Source organism: Zalophus californianus, chromosome 1 (assembly GCF_009762305.2).
Source record: "Zalophus californianus isolate mZalCal1 chromosome 1, mZalCal1.pri.v2, whole genome shotgun sequence".
NCBI classification, from domain to species: domain Eukaryota; kingdom Metazoa; phylum Chordata; class Mammalia; order Carnivora; family Otariidae; genus Zalophus; species Zalophus californianus.
Window position 1 is genome coordinate 32,203,104 of NC_045595.1, and position 17,784 is coordinate 32,220,887.

Below are 17,784 nucleotides of genomic sequence, written 5' to 3' on the forward strand. Positions count from 1 at the left end.
CCCTTTGAATCATTCCTATCTCTAACTTCCCTCATTCTGGTCTCTTGAGGCAGGGATGGTTGCCTTGTTGAAATGCCACCCTATTCTTCATGGTCAAATCTACACCTCCTATTCAAAGGTTTAAAGGAATTTACTAGACTTTACGCAAAACAAACAAAAATCCCCAAAGATTCTATTAAAATAAGTTTGGGAAAACGGAGTTAAACAGAACCAAGCAGTTTATTTTAATACAGGACTTGTCAGAGCCTTTACTTTTTGTCACTGAGCCTTGTGACTCTAAGCAGGGCTAGACGAGGAAGAAAAAAAAAATTTTTTTTAATTACTTGACTATAAACCTCCTTCCCCTCCTCCCCCAATAGACCATTCTCTTGGAATTGTACTGGAGCCCTTGTGTATTGGGAAACGCTGGTGGGACCAGTTTTCAAACTGGGCTCCAAGATATCCTTAAGTTTCACAAAAATATTTCAGAAACCAAAAGGACAGAGAGGAAGCTGACTAAGCAGGACTCTGGCCCACCACAACTGCTTAATGAAAACCATGCTTCTTTTGTGCTATAAATATTGGGCATCTGATAATATTTCCTTTGGAGAAAAGAAAACAGGTGTGCTCCTAAAATATGCTTGAAAGTTACTAGTTTCAAATATACCCATTATATGTTGAACTAAATTGGAGATGCCTCTACATATGCATCTTGCTTTACTTCTAGAATAGCACTCTGCACATAGGTGCCTTCAAAAAGCATTTGTTGAATAAAAAAGCTTGCTTAATAGATTATTTACCTCCAAACAAGGTTAACACTGACATGTAAATCGATATACAACTATATCAGTGACATCTTTTGAGAAAATCATTTTTAAAAGATATAGTAGGAGTAATTAAATCATTCTAGAAAGAAAACAATGCAGACCAAAAATCAGAATAATTTCTAGTAAATTTACACTGTTTCACCCCATGTTCTAGCTATGCCCTGTTTCTAAAGAACAAAAAGGACAAGCCAATTTCATAATGACCACTAAGTGACGATAGTTAGGAAATGTTTTCTTCTCTGTATCTTTGTTCAATCTCTTCTCTGAAAGAGGGACATCACTGTGCCCAGAGGCTAAATGTCTGAATGAAAGCCTTGTCTATCTATAGCCAGGAACAATCTGGATTTGCAAAAATCTTGTGAACCAGGGTAATGAAGGGAGACCCTCCCAGATAAAGATGTTACTGGGGAAAGTTTCTTAAGCTAATGGATGCTCTGCTTCAGTGGGTGGGCTGGAAAAGCCTCATTCCTCCAATTCCACGCAGGAAAGGAGAAGACTAGATGTTACATCGTAAGTGTGTGCAGTTAAACCCAAGATGCACGTCAGCTATGGCTGAAGAGGGGGCGCTGCACGACTCAGCTTTCTAGAGTCAACTAGGTTCGAGGCTCTTCAACCCTAAAATTTCTGTTATGACTCAAGAAGTGCCTTACCCTCTCTCAAATCAAGGGGATACTCATTGATGCAAAGGAAGAAAAGTTTTAGGTCACTCGAAATTAAATGAAAATGCAAAAAGGAAACATACACATGGCCCAGCTCATGGGCTATTGTGAAAGCCGTACTCAATCCGCTGTCTTCACTAATAGAACAGCTTCTGTAGGGATCACAGATGGTACCCAGCTCAGCAAGACCTGTTCAAAGGAAAGAAAAGAAGGGTTTACTTGAAAAAGCAATTGTGGCTTGGAATAAAAAGGCAGGAAACTGTTGTAGCCATAGAGGATGCACACAGCGGACTCACCTAAGGTGTCACATTTGTCATGAGCTCTGCAGATATCCTGTCTGAAAGCAAAGCAGACTTAGGGCCATGACAACACCAAAGAGTAAATGTCAACACAAGTAAACACATGACAATCTTCTAGGCATTCACAACAGTGGCCCCCTCGCGGGGGAGGTGGTTACAAAGACCAAACTGAGGAGGCCAAGGGTGGGTTTGTAACTCAAAAAATCTTGGGAACCAGTGACATAAGGATTAAATCTACATCAAGAGGGGTTCTTCTGCCATACGGGTAGCTACAGAGCAGGTGAAAACTTCTCCAACCTGGGCTTTCCCTCCTACCGTGATTCTAGTTCCTTCTTGAACGTTCCTGAGAAGGCTTTCAATGCCTCTCATGTCAGTTCACGGAGGAGTAAGTGACTGTGACTATCTCCAAGGTGACTGAAGGGAAATACAACCAGGACAGCACTCCTCTTTGTTGCCCTACACGGCATTTTAACTATTTTTGAGTTCGTTGCTACCATGTAAAAATTGGAAGATTTCACTTAAAAGAAAAATCCATATCTCTGACTTCTTGCAAAATCACAGAAGTTGGCGACACTGGACACCTTCGTGGCATGGTAACAACCAGCTCCATCTGAATAGCAGCTGCCTTTGGTCTAAGGGCGTCTACTGTTGGGCCAGACACATCTCCTGCCTACTGGGCACCTATTGGCTCATGCTTCTCAATCAGGGATGATTTTGCTCCCCTCACCCCCAGAGACATTGTTGGTTGTCGCAATTGAGAGGAGAGGTTGCTACTGATAGGTAGTAGGAAGAGACCATAGATGCTGCTAAACATCCTGCAATGCACAGGGCAGCCTCCACAATAGTGCTGACGTTTGGGAATTTTGTACTAAGGGCTGGCTACCAAGAATATATGACCTTGTCCCACCAACATGAGTGGAAACCGAAAGATCTGATGAATGAGAAATCCATATACCTCGTTACAAGAACAGCGGTATCATGCTGGATTCCACCTGGAGAGTTCTTCGAGTGTTGCCACTGGCAAAAATTTTTTAAAGTTGTCTGGGCATTAAAAGAAATGGAAGGTCCTTCCTAAATGCAGAAAAGAATTATGAGTGGCCCATTGTACCACCACTGAGATATGCCATTTCGGATACATATACAAGAAAGAAGAAAAAAAAAACTTGATTACCTGTTCATTATGAATCACAACTAAGTTCACAATAACAATATTAATTAAATTTCCAATACTTGGGTCTTTATAGATAGAGGCTACCTGCAACCGAGATAAATTTTTCAAAGTTAATTGTGAACTCTGTGTAAGCAATAAGCAATTCACTTTTTATGCTGGGGCTCTACCTCTTGTCACGTTTCATGCAAACATATGCATTTTGTAGTTTTGAATTTGCATTAGTTCAACAAACATTTCTTAAAACTCTCTTTGAAAAATTCACAGATGGCAGTTTCAGATAAGAATGAATCCCAACAAGTTTAAGTTTCAAAGTGTTTTCCTTGGAAATTGCATTGCCACACAACCTAACAGTTCTCTGGGCCAAAACACTGGATATTCATTTTTGAGCAAGCTCTTTCAACCCAGTTGAAGTCCCAGATCGCCCAATTACGGAATCTCACATTGACCACGTTGGCTAATATAGTCGTTCTTCATATTTACCTCCCATTTGTGTTCTTCACAACCTGGTAACCTGTTTGGTTTGGTTTTGCTTTCATTATTATCATTAATTATGAGAGCTAATGTTCATTGAGTGCTTATTGTGTACTAGATCCTTGCTGAAAATTGCATACGCATTTGCGTTCAGTCCCCAGAGCAAAACTCTGGGCTAGGTATCACAATCTCTGCACAACAAGTGAGAAAACTAAGGCTCAGAGAATTTAAGTAACTTTGCCAAGACTATAGACAGCGCTGAGTGGCGGAGCCAGAATGCTCAGCCTACATCAATTTGACCCAAAATCCAGGCTCATAACTGAAATTCTTCTGAAAGGTCTGAATTTATGGGCTGGAAATGGACTTGCGTCTGGGCAAGGTGTGATTAGGTTTTCCTCTCCCTCCTCCAGGACAGGAGAGGGCTGGGGCCTAGGGGACTGAGCATGGGAAAGGGAGGCGAGGAGGGAGTGCAGGGCAGGCAGGTTGAGGAGTGGTGGGGAGCACAAGGGAGTGGTTCACAGCAGGGAGGGGGAAAGACTGGGAGAAGCACAGGCCAAGGAGAGGGAAGAAGAACTCTAAAAGCATAGGTCCCAAACATGGTTGCTTTTCACAACCTTTTGGGGGAATTTATTCAAAGTAGGTTCCCGGTCAGATAAATTAAGGTCAATCCATTGGAATAAATGCTGTGTTGAGTCTTAAAATGAATGAGGGTAGATTGTATGGGCTGCTATAGAACAATCTCCAGTGTTTTTAAAAGAAAAGAACAATATGTAAAACAGTGTATTAGAATGTTCTATTTTGGTTTGAGAAACGTTGTATGTGCATACATATTTAGTTGTGTTGTCCAATATGGTAGCCACTTGTCCCATGTTGCCACTGAGCACTGATAATGTGGCTTGTCTAAAACAAGATGTGCTGTTGAATGTAAGACACATACTGAATTTTAAGACTTTGTATGAAAAAAACTAAGATATCTCATTAGCAATTTTTGAAATGACAGCATTTTGACAGAAATTAATATACATCATTAAAACTAATTTTACTTATTTTTTTAATTACATATGTGGTTTGCATTATATTTCTATTGGGCAGTGCTGGTTAGACACATATGGAAAAAAACTTTTAACAGTAGTTGCCTCTTGGAAGGGGCCAGGGTAGATAATGACACACTTCTTTTTCATGACTAGTCTTTGGTTCTGTTTGATTTTTTTTTTTAATAATGTAAATCTATTGATTTTTCGATTCAAAGTGAGAGTAGGAAAATAGGGGGGGAGAGATCTGTGGGCCTCATCCCGAGGCCACTCAATTAGACCCCATAGCTGGCTGTGCAAGTGTGTATGTCAGACAAGAAGCACTGGGGTTGGGAAGTGGACCATCTAGAGGTCACGTGCAGTCTCTAAGCCACTTACTAGCTTCACAAGACCATGGGCAAGTGGCCTAACTCCTCTGAGGCTCAGTTTTCTTATCTATAAAATGGGGGTGATAATCCTACCTAGCAGAGTTGCCAGGAGGATTAGAAATGATGCCTTTTAACTACAAAGCGCATTGTCTAACAGAATAAACACTCCACCCTGTCACCATTATTGTTATTATAAAAAGGCAACCAATAAATCATCTGATGTTCTCTTCGGTCACTTGCCTGAATCGTTGAAATGCCAGCCCTGAGAATGATCCTCCAAAGCACTGGGTGGAAACCCATTTCCCAATGGCACATTTAGGGACCTCATAAATCACCTTCTTTTGAATGTACTTACAATTGACATTAGAGTTAAAATATAGTGTTGAAGGTTTGTTCCGTGGTATACAACCATTTTGTAGTCCGCCACCACCATCACTTCTACAAACCGTGGATAGGATAAAAAACGTTTCGTTCTTCTGTGGGTCCTCTTATCCCTGGCGCTGTCCGTCTTGTTGCCATAGGCAGAAAGCGCCTTTGCTGCTAAGCTGCTTTTTAATACCGCCACGTCATCAGCCAGGCTACGCCTCTCTCCCCATCTTCTCGTTCTCATTTTCCTCTTGTCTTTGCTGTGACTATTTTTGTGCTCTGTAACAAATCGGAGGGCACGCATTACATTTCAAACCACCTCTCCTTCATATTAAGAACTTAATTTGCCACATCTTAAAAGATGATGCTTCTGTTGTCAAATTAAATACAAAATCAAGTTCTACACACTGTGGACTCTACGGGAGAAACTCAATCTGCACTCTCCTCTAAATGACTAAGGACTTGAAATTAGCTTCCCTGGAAGTTTCCATTAGTGCTCACTTAAGGTATTAGGAAATCAGGCAGGCGTTTAAGGGAAGCAATTGCCTGTGACTTTTCATTTGGTAACAAAAGTCTTGCTGGACTGTAACTGGCTTCCATTCATTGTTCTTTGCCATAGATATAGTAAGGTCCAGCACAGGTACTGGGCTTTACAGAATGGAAATGGAGATGTTTCCTATACACCACTTTTGATATTCAATGAGCTGCAGGATAAAGAGGTCTGAGAGGTGGCCAGGCTAACAGACAATACAAAGGGACTCTAGAAAACGCACGACAAGGTATTTTTCTATTACCGCATGAAATCATTGTTTTACATGAAATGTAAGAATAGGATCACTGCTATTCGTCGCCTCTGAATTTTTTAATTAATTTAGTACAGGGCTCAGTTAGCGGAGTCGATTAAACTCAGGGAGGATGAACAGGCCACTGTGGCCGTGATGTGCAATGCCAGATTCAGACTTTTGCCTAGCTCCGTCCTCAGTTCTATACAATCTTGCTGCTCAAAGTGTGGTCCGTGGACCAGCAGCATTGGCAGCCCCTATAAGCCTGTGAGAAATGCAGACTCTCCGGCCCCACTCCAGCCCCGATAAATCAGAATCTCCAGCTGAACAAGATCTCCAGGTGATTCATATGCATGTTAATGTTTTGAGAAGCGCTAGGCCACAATGTGGCTTGAAGCTTGTGTTGCTGGAGAAAATATTCAATTTCGAAGTCATCAACCACACAACAAACGGAATAAGCATAAAAGTGCCTGCCCAAATAGGCTCTGAGTAAGAATGGAATTTAATCTGTTATCTTGCCTATCATCTCACAAATGGGCTTTAAAGTTTTAATGCCAGCATCCTGTAGTCTAAGACAGGCCACAGAATCATATACCTGACAAGTACGCTTACCTAAGATGCAAAGAAGAGAGTTTATTGCACCAATAACAACAACAAAGGTTAAGCCAGAAGTGGTTTCATATTTGAAGGGCTCAATATTTGACCATAAAAACCATCGCTAAAACAACCCATTTAGGCCAGGATGTGTATTTTGCCCAAGTTGAGTGTTTTAGCAGGTGTTAAAATAGTGAAATCGGTCCACACTGTCAAACAAGTTATATGTAGCCACAGATCACATAACTAGCCCAAAGTCTGGTACACAAATCATCCACATTTCTCTTTAATGAACTTGTAGCATAATAAAATTGAGGCTAGCGTTTCAAATTGGCATAGATATTATATGATATCCTTTTCTGCCGGTCTCTTGTGAGTATATCCATGTATGTTACACCCACGTCATATGGGTATTTAGGCTGTCCATTTTTAAGTCACCAAATGACTATGGGACACATACTAATCAAGTAATTGAACTAGGCTCTTTTGTGTATGTTGTCTCACAATTCCTTTCAAAATGAGAAAATTAACCTCTACTTTACAGATGAGGAAACTAAATCTCAAAGAGATTGAGCAACTTGTCCAAGGTCACATAGCAGGAAGTGGTGGTTTGAGGCATCAGACATGGATTTGATCGATGCCCTAAAACATGCTCTATTTGAGCAAGATTTCTCAAGAGCTAGGGACTGAAATGGGCTCATGGTTTGGTTAAATCTCAACTGAACAAAAGAGAGCATGTGGATATTTTCACAAAGACTAGCTTTTTATAATAGGTGTGCAGAGGCCATGTTGAAAACTGCATGGTTTTTAATATATTAAGAAAATATATTAAGAAACAATGTCATTGGGGCGTCTGGGTGGCTCAGTCGTTAAGCGTCTGCCTTCGGCTCAGGTCGTGATCCCAGGGTCCTGGGATAGAGCCCCACATTGGGCTCCCTGCTAGGAGGGAAGCCTGCTTCTTCCTCTCCCTCTGCTGCTCCCCCTGCTTGTGTTCCCTCTCTCGCTGTGTCTCTCTCTCTGTCAAATAAATAAATAAAATCTTAAAAAAAAGTCATTCATTTTATGAAAAACAAATAATCCTGTTTATTATGTCTTCTGTAAAGGCTTAATATAATTATTATAATCAGTAAAGTTTCAAAGGCTTTAAAGTCTCTCTATTCTCCTACTTTCTCTTATTATTTTGTCCTCTAATCTTTATTATTTTCTTCTCTCTGCAGGCTGTAGTTTTGTTTTCTCTTCCTTTTTCAGAGAGAAATTCAAGCAGACTCTGTGCTGGGCATGGAGCCTGAGGTGAGGCTTGATCTCATGACCCTGAGATCACGTCCTGAGCCCAAACCAGAGTCGGATGCTTAACCAACTGAGGCACCTAGGCGCCCGCCCCCCTTCCACTGTCTTTTTTTTTTTTTTTCCCCCTTCCACTGTCTTAAAGAAGAAGGTTAGATTACTGATTTGAGATATTTCTTCGTTCTTAATAGAGCCATCGATAGCTCTAAATTCCCCTCTAGGCACTGCTTTACCTGCATCCCATAAATTCTGGTATGTTCTATCTTCATTCTTATTCATCTCAAAGTATTTTCCAACCTCCCTTTTGACCTGCTGGTTATTTTAGCTGTTTACTTTCCACATATTTTTGAGTTTCCTATTTTTTTAATGTTTTTGATTTCTACTTTCATTCCACTGTAGTCAGGGAAGGTACTATATATTACCTCTATCCTTTTAAGTATATTGAGGTGGTTTTTGCTTTTTTTTATGGCCTAGTGTATGATCTATTCTGGAGAATGTTCCATGTGCATGTCAGAAGCATTTGTATTCTGCTGTAGCTGCATGGAGTGTTGTATAGATCATCTGTTGGGTGTAGCTGGTTTATACTGTCTTTCAAGTTTTCTATTTCCTGTTGATCTTCTGCTTCCCTGGTCTAACCATTACTGAATATGGGGTATTAAAGTTTCAACAATTACTGGTGAATTATTAATTTGTCCCTTTAGTTCTGTCAGTTTTTGCTTCATGTATGTGGTGCTCTGTTAGGAAGTGCATCTATATTCATAATGGTTAAATCTTCCTAGTGAACTGGCCCTTTTTATTATAAAACATGTTGGCAAACTTTATCAATAAAGTAATGTGAAAGAAGCCAGTCAGTATATGATTCCAGTCATACAAAATGTCCACAAGAGGAAAATCAAGAGACAGAAAGTAGATTAGTTGCTGGAGGTGGGGTGGTAATATGAGGGGTTGGTAGCGAAAGCGTACAGTGTTTCTTTTTCAAGTGATAAAGATGTTCTAAAAATGATGGTGATGATGGTCACACATATCTGTGAATACACCAAAAGCCATTAAATTGGACACTTTAAGTGGATGAATAGTATGGTATGTGAATTTTATCTCAATAAAGCTGTTTAAAAAAGAAAATATATCAGTTTGTGAAAAAGAAATAATCTTTACTTAGGGTCTTCTATAAATATTTTGATTTATCAGGTTTAGTTAGAGAAAAGTACAACTACAGTGAGAAAAACACTCAGGCAATGCTGTATTCGCTCTCTTTGACCACTCACGGGGAAAAATATACTCTCAGAGACTCATCAGAGGGGACTTGTATATTGGAATATCTGAATGGGAATCCAGGCACTAACTAGAAAGAAGGGTTACTTATTTAAATAACAAAGCTGAAGAAATTCAGGCATTAATCACAAAAAGACTACAATTTATAACAGAGAACAATGCATGTAAGTTCTAATGTACCTGGAAGACATTTCATTCACAAGTAATCTGTGTATCAAAGAAATAATTCAGTCTACTTTAGGTGGCATGAAAAAGCAGGAATAAAATTACTTCTTCAGAATCAAAAACGTCTTCTAATATATAATAGTTCCCAGTCTTTTACCCATATGATCTTTTATCCTAATGAGTTAGAATCCTAATTAACGACCTAATTAGCTCATCCAATTTCAAACACATTATCCATTTTAACAGGCAACTTTTAATTTAACATTAAAAATAGTATGAGCTTTAAAGGTTCAAATATTCACAATGGCTACAAATGCATGAACATTTTTCCTGAGAACTGAAAATAGAGAAATTTTAACTTGTATACCTACTCAATTCTCTTGCCTCTGAATAGAATCTGTAACAACAGAGAATAATTTCCACCAAGGGACATACGGTGTTAAGATTAAATGAAAATCATCCACATTTCTCTTTAATGAACTTGTGGCATAATAAAATTGAGGCTAGTGTTTCAAATTGGCAATGCCAAAAACTTTGCTACTAGGTTTTTTTTTTTTTTTAAGATTTTATTTATCTATCTGACAGAGAGAGACAGCAAGAGAGGGAACACAAGCAGGGGGAGTGGGAGAGGGAGAAGCAGGCTTCCCGCCGAGCAGGGAGCCCGATGCGGGGCTCGATCCCAGGACCCTGGGATCATGACCTGAGCCGAAAGGCAGATGCTTAACGACTGAGCCACCCAGGCGCCCCAACTTTGCTACTAGTTTTATCAGAATGGGCTATCTACATAATGAGATTTCACTCTGGTGGAAAGCACAGTACAAATTGTGTATTTTTGCTCTTCCTTTCTCTTTTTTACCCCCACGCATAGCTTTACATATATTAGTACTTTTTATCGAGATATAATATATAGGGGCACCTGGGTGGCTCAGTTGGTTAAGCGTCCTACTCCTGATTTGGGCTCAGGTCATGATCTCAGGGTCTTGATATTGAGCCCCACGTCGGGCTCCACGCTCAGCTGGGAGTCTGCTTGAGATTCCCTCTCTTCCTTTCCCTCAGCCCCTCCCTGTCCTCTCTCTCTTTAAAAAAAAAAAAAAGACAGAGAGAGAGATGATTTATATAACCATAAAATTCATCCTTTCAAAGGGTATAATTCAGCGGTTTTTAACATATTCATAAAGTTGTGCAACCATCACCATGATCTGATTTTAGGATATTTTTATTGCCCTAGAAAGAAACCCTGTCCCCATTAGTGGTCATTCCCCCATTACCTCTCTCCCTCCAGCTCCTGGAAAACACTAACCTATGTTTTATATATATGTATTTGCCTATTCTCTCCCTTCATACCAATGGAGTCCTACAATATGTGGCCTTTTGTGACTGGCTTCTTTCGCATTTTATTTATTCACTCTTTAATTGGTGGGCACTTGGTTCTAACAAGTCAATTGAATCATACTGCTATGAACATGCACATACAAGTTTTTGCGTGCCCATGTTCACATTTCTCTGATGTATATACCTAGAAGTCGAACTGCTGGGTCACATAATAACTCCGTGTTTACCATTTTGAGGAACCGCCATATTATGTTCCAAAATGGCTGCACCATTCTCTTGCCTCTTCTTAGATTTCAGATATGACGCTTAAAAGTAGGAAATCATTCTTCAAGGTTGTTCTCCTTTGAGGAGTCCTCAAAAATTAATTACATTTAGTTACCTAAATAACTTAGGAGCAACCTATCCCAGTTCCAATCTTAAAATAGCATGTTGAATGAAAGAAGATATACAGATGGCAAATAAGCACATGAAAATATGCTCAACATCATATATTATCAAGGAAATGCAAATTAAAACAACATTGAGATACCACCACACATCAATGAGAATGGCCCAAATCTGGAACACTGACAACCCCAAATGCTGGCAAGGATGTGGAACAACAGGAACTCTCATTCATTGATGGTGAGAATGCAAAATGGTACAGCCACTTTGGAAGACAACTGGTCAGTTTCTTATAAAACTAAACACGCCATATGATCTAGCAATCACGCTCCTTGGTATTTACCCAGAGGAGATGTTTGCAGAAAAATCTGCACATGGATGTCTATGGCTAATACTCATAATCGCTAAAACTTGGAAGCGACCAAGATGTCCTTCAGTAGGTGAATGGATAAATGTGGTAGCACCAGGCAATGGAATATTATTCAGGGCTAAAAAGGACTGAGCTAGCAAGCCATGTGAAGACACGAAGGAACCTTAATTGCATACTGCTAAGTGAAAGAAGCCAATCTGAAAAGGCTCTACGCTGTAGGATTCCAACTATATGACATTCTGGAAAAGGAAAACTAGGGGGACAGTAAAAGATCCGTGGCTGCCAGAGGTTGGGGCACAGAGAAATGGACAGACAGAACACAAAGGACTTTCAGAACAGTGAAAATACCGTGTATGACATCATAATGATGGATACATGTCATCTGAAGCATTTGTCTAAATCCACAGAATATAAAACACTAAGAGGAAATCATAATATCAATATGGACTTTAGGTGATTATGATACAACCATATGATATAATTATGATATGTCAATGTAGATTCACCCACTGCAACAAACGTACCCTCTGGTGAGGGATGTTGATAACAAGCTATGCATAGGTAGGGGCAGGGGGATACGTGGGACATTTCTGTACCTTCCTCTCATTTTTCTGCGAACCTGAAACTGCTCTAAAAAACAGAGTTAATGCCAAAAAACCCACGAAAACCCCAAAAAGCATGTGATACCTCCAAAAATTAAATGCACATTTGCATTCAGAGAAAAATGCAATACTTTGCAAGTTGAACTGTTGCATGCACAGGTAAACACATTTAGGCAGGTCGAAGAGCTGTAAGCGGTACTCAGGCCTCATCGTAGGCACTCAAGTTGTAACCCTGTTTATCAGGAAGATGAGTTAATATTGGCTTTTACAACTGTCCTGGCCTTGCTGACCAGTAAGCAGAAGCAGTGATGCTTACACCAGCGCAGTGTTCTGACACCTCCTGCTCCGAAGGGAGCAAGCTTCAAGCCCTTTTTGCCCTTGGGCAAATAACTGACTCCCATTCACCCTCCATTCTCCCATTTAGAAAGCTGAATAAGAACACTACCTATTTCATAGGATGGCTCTGAGGAATAGTTGGAGAGCAGGCATATAAAGTGCCCAGCAAATAGGAAGTAACCCATAAATAGTGTTATGTTTTCTACTTTTTCCAACTCAAAAAGTCCGAACTAAAAGGAACCATTTCAGGGAGAGTGACAGTGCAAAAATTTTTTCTGGATCACAGTAACAATCCTAAAGGTATAAACTGTTTATATCCTTAAATGATCTTTTCTAAGTCACTTCTCTGGATCTCAGTTTCCCTGACCTCTTAAACGGCATATAAATTCCTGCTGCTATGTTAAGGTGGTCTTGAAAATTAAATAACAAAGTGTACAGAAAATTCCTTATACACTGGGGTGTCTGGGTGGCTCAATCAGTTAAGCACTGGCTCTTGATTTCGGCTCAGGTCAGGATCTCAGGGTCATGGGCTCTACGCTCCGCGGGGAGTCTGCTTGAGATTCCCTCTCTCCCTCTCCTTCTGCTCCTTCCCCCTGCTCGTGTGCTCTTTCTCTAAAATAAATAAATAAATCTCAAAAAAAGAAAATTTCTTATGTATTGTAAGTTGAATTTTAAAAATTACTTCTTGAACACCAGTTTTATGCAGGGTACTGAGCTAGATAAGTGGACATAAACAACAGCAACAACAAAACAAAAATAAAATTTGGGGCTAATCCTTAAAAAGAAAGAATAGAAATTTAAGATGGTCTCATTATTTAAAACCTCACAGTAAAAAAAAACAAACAAAAAAACCTGTAACATTTGGTCATCTTTTGGTGAAAAATATTTTAAATGAGCTTCATGTCACATTGCCATGTAATGGAATGCGTATCATATTACTAAATAACTGGAATCATTTTAGAAAATAACATCCAGGCCTTGTTATTCAGCAGTTACTCATTGAGAGTTTCACATCCACCAGACCTGGGCTAAGGAGATTCAAATGTTAACTTCAACAGTTGGGAAGTTAATTATTGCTCTCTATTTTCATACGGTTTATCAAAATTTAACTGAACTTCCTTAAGGCACTGAGCCACCTTGTGACCTCACGGTCCGAGTGGGCAGAGAAGTCACAGCACAGAACCCAAGGGAAGACTGGCCCCCCCCACCTTCTGCTCCACCATGGCTTGACAGCCAGAAGGAAGTTGGACAGGAATCCCGAGTGGTTTTGCACTTGGCTTCTGGAGGCGGACCAGCCCAGGCTGGTGGCCCTGCCCTAGAGCTACTCTAAGCTACCCCTTTCTGCCTCAAAGGCTCAGTTTCCCCATCTGTAAAAGGAGGATAATTACAGCTCCTTGAAGGGTTAACGGTGAGGATAAAAGAGACGGCATGCAAGATGCCCTCAGCGCAAAGCATGGCACACGGGAAGGATCCATGAAGTATGTACAGCGATCATAACGACTTGTTATTTCTTTGCTAGTTGTGTGCAATCTATTCCCTCTGTAGGACGGAAGATGTTGATATGAAGGTTGCTCACATAAAACAATGCTATTTCAGAAAGAATCTTCTACAGGAAAAGAGGGAAGTGGGGGAGGGAGAACCAGTCCCTGCCTCCTGGGGACTCCCGTCCAGGAACGTGCTCACCCAGGCTGACCGGAACAGGACACAACCTGAATTGGAATTGGACATAAACACATGACACCAACGCTTGCACCTCTCCATGGCTCCGACAGCTGACAACGTACAAGGGAACCCAAAGTAGAGACCCATGCCAGTTCCCCGGGCTGTCTTTGTTCTAGTCAGATCTAAGATCTGCAACGAATCAGGTATGTTCAGAGAGTTAATGACGCCTTCAGACAGGGATTCCGCAGGTGAGAAAACGCAGTCTACTGGGACCGGAGGAAGATGGATAAACAAGCACAGTGTGGGAAAAAGAAAAAGAAAAAGGTAAGACATAAAAACAAAACAGCCATAAAACCAATGAATGTTCTAATAATAAAGAACAACGAGTTTCCAGCAAGTGGGTGGGGAAGGAGTTTGTGGGGGGAAACTGTCCTATAAGAATGAAAACTCACCGTTTAATTTTTTTCAGGGTCCTCAACTTGCTAGCCTTAAAAACAACAGGGAGTCCCTAAATGCTCACGAGGGTCATGCCCCCAAACCCATTTCTCTGTACACATGGGGAGCTTTGGGGAAAAAACAAATGGCATGCCCAGGGTCTAGTGATGCTCCATGCTCAGCACTAGCAGGGAATGTGTATGTGCAAAGGGCAGCAGTAGAAGAGATTTTGCTGAGACTCCTTTTAGCTGGCCAGAACCTTTATGAACGATGTTTCCCTGAAAGTGGTTTATGGAACATAAGTTCCAGAACGTAGTTCTGAGTACAAATAATGGAAGTTTGCAAAATATTCCACGTAGCATTTACATCTGGGACTGCCTCCAAGCTCATTAGCATTTTAAGAACTCCTGGAAGTCTTGCAGGAAAGAAACCAGTTTACATTTGTTTAACCACGGAATTGGGAAACCGATGGGCTCTTGGCTGGCTTACAGGGCGGGTAGTTGGTGGGGACTGACCCAGTCCCGGAAAGATAATGAGATGGAGAGAAGTGTATTGAGGGGCTTTCCTTTCCGGGTGTTGGGGCGGGGGGTGAGGAGAAGGAGATGCCATGGAATAAAACACTCGAGAAGCTTCTGTTATAGAGTTCAAGGGGCTGTGGTTGGTTGTGGGTCAGGGTGGTGGGAGGCATGTCTTGAGGGGCATCCCACCATCTTCCAGGGGGTGGGTACCTCCAGCCAGGGAGGGGGGTCAAATTTGCTGACTCAGGCACTATACTCAAAGGCCCTGCCCCCCCTTTCTCATTCAACAGCTTGCATCTCCCTCAGCTAAAGCGGTAACAAGGGGCTGCCGTCATAATAATACGGCTGACATGTGTTGAGTGGGTTCCTCTGCGTCAGGTGCTCTTCTAAGCACTTTCTGTGGATTAACCAGATTACAGCTCACAGCAACCCGATATGGTAGGGACTTTGATGTCCACTTCCAGTTGAGGAAACTGAGGCACACTTGAACTAACTTGAGAAAACAGTTAAGAATATCTATTTGAGGTAGTGTAACAAGCTGAACACACCCAGGCCTGCATTTCACTAAGAGACTGTTTGGTTTTGCTATTAAGATCCTGCAAAATACTCTTGTGGAAATGTTGGTTGTGACTCATTCCATCTCTTAGCAGTAAGGGGAGGTTGGCCTTTTTGGCAGGTGGGGCACCGGCTGCCCATGGCCACCCCACAGTACCTGCAGCCCACTTTCGATGGCCGCTTCCCAGGCCCCTTGGTGACAAAGCATGGGATCTTCTTAGCCACACTCTCTCTCCAGGAGAAATAAAATGTGAGCCACACACGGAAGTTAAGTATTTCTAGTAGCACATTTTAAAAACACCAAGAGGACCAGATGAAATTAATTTTAATAATATTTTCTATTTAACCCAATATACCTAGGATATTACCATTTCAACATGTGGCCCTAGCCACATTTCAAAGGCTCAGAAGCCACATGGGGCTGCCGGCCACCACCTAGGATGGTACATTCTAGATGTTTGCAGAGTGGATACCGGGTCCAACAGGCTTATTCCTGATGAGTTTGGGTTTGGGACTCAGAGGGACCTGAGTTGAAATCCGTTTCCCTACATTCCATCTGTGTGACTTCAGGCAAGTCATTTAAGTTCTTTGCGCCTCAATTTCCTCATCTGTGCAATGGGGATAATAATAGTTTCTCTCTAATATGGTGGTGGGGAGGATGAAGTGACCTTATACTCATAAAGTAACGAACCAGGGCGGGGACAAAATGCTCTAGGGGTGTTGGCTGGGGTGTCTCCTGACTGAGGCTGAGCACCCCTTCAGGCTGCTGAAATGAAGTGGCTCCGGGGCCTGCTGCTATCTGACACTTCACGGCAGCTGTAGGTGGTCCCAGGCTCCATGTGGTGCCTGTGGGGGGTCTGAGGTATCACTCCCATATCAGAGATTAAAGAGCAGTTGGCGCTGGAACTCTTTAAAAAGGCTTCTAAGCAACTCCTAGGGAGCATATCTCCCACATTCCTTTGATACATGTCTCCCAGTTCACACACGACTGAGGACTAGTTTATCCACCACAGCCTGCAGTACAAATCCGTTCTCGTCCTCACGTCCGTGCTTCAGCCACCATGGAAATGAGGGGTCACAGGGACATACTATAATCTGATTACAAGGGGAACCACTGGGAATCCTATGCAGCCACAGGCCACCACCATCCTGCAGCACCAGGAAGTGGGCCCAGCTCAGACATTTTGTTGCTTTAAATTCAGCTGTGGCCGTGACAACTTCAATCCCCTAAAATGAATTAAAAGCCTGATACCTTTCTCTATGGTATGGAAATAGCTCCTTAAAGGAGCTCACTAGTTTATTCTTAATTATCCTTACACATAAAATAAATCCAGTGGTCCTCCCACATCTCATATGTGTTGCACTTGGGAACAGCGTCACTGCTTCCGAGGACAGCCTCTCCTTGATTAGCAGCTTGGAAAGAACACAGGACTGGGAAGTAAGAGGCCTGCGTTCATGGCCCACTTCTTCCTTCGCCCTAGCGCCGAGATGATGAATCCCTTCGAAAATGCTTAGCCTTGTTCCTCTGATCCATACAAAGAGGGACTGGAAAAGAAGTTCTCTCTAAAGTTCCTTCCAGTATTAAAAATTGGTGAGTTCTTATCTTTTACAAGATGAAAGTGAATAATGCTGAAAAATGAAGTCCTAAGATTCAGAATGGGTCAAGCCTACCTCTCTTGGTCACTGTCACTCTTAAAGAGGGTATCAAAGAGATAACCAAACAGTGGGCAGGGTGGGAGGGTAGAAGGAGACAGAATAACTCCACCGCAAAGGGATACCCCCAGAAAAGAGGCGCGTGGCAGCTGATGTTCAGTATCGGGAAGGGAGCTGCAGGGTGTGCACCTCCATCATTCACCGCAAATGTTCTCTTCTGGACCTGCTGAAACAGATCATGGTTACTGAGAACCATTCCCATTCTCTCTACTCTAACGTGTTACAGGGGAATAGCATCAAATGTGAGAATCAGGAAAGTGGCTTAAAGGAGAAAAAAACAGGGCATAATCAGTTACCTCTGGAAAAGCCTTATATGGTCCCCAAAGCATAGAATAGGAACTTGGGGCTAATGGGGTCACGTGTCCCGTTCCGCTTGTCCTGGGAGCATGTGGTCATACAGGGCTGAATCTCACACTACTAACTTCCTCTCTGTCTGCCTCTGTCTCACTGCCCTTCGGTTTTCTCTCCCTGCAGGCACACACGTGCCAAAGAACAGTTATTCTTACGTATCCAGGGCTCCCTCTGTCACTCTTTTCACCCATGAGCCAAGAAAACACATTCCCCCCATAAAGTACACTGGCTTGAAATTGCAAGTTGTGTTTCTAGATG

At 41.8% G+C, this 17,784-nt stretch overlaps 1 protein-coding gene across 9 annotated transcripts in view; it reads right to left on the reverse strand.

Annotated features, from left to right (window-relative positions):
• Positions 1–17,784, reverse strand: part of ADAMTS9 (ADAM metallopeptidase with thrombospondin type 1 motif 9) — a 160,762-nt gene that overhangs the window by 125,918 nt on the left and 17,060 nt on the right. For 7 of the 9 annotated variants that reach the window (XM_027585859.2, XM_027585860.2, XM_027585864.2 and 4 more), the window contains exons 4-8: positions 5,161–5,450; positions 2,936–3,019; positions 2,720–2,835; positions 1,762–1,802; positions 1,549–1,654 (exon numbers count right to left, since the gene is read on the reverse strand). In XM_027585859.2, the coding sequence (XP_027441660.1) occupies positions 1,549–1,654; positions 1,762–1,802; positions 2,720–2,835; positions 2,936–3,019; positions 5,161–5,450 (637 nt within the window). The remainder of the gene's footprint in view (positions 1–1,548; positions 1,655–1,761; positions 1,803–2,719; positions 2,836–2,935; positions 3,020–5,160; positions 5,451–17,784) is intronic. The other 2 variants (XM_027585862.2, XM_027585863.2) reach the window with 1 other exon arrangement.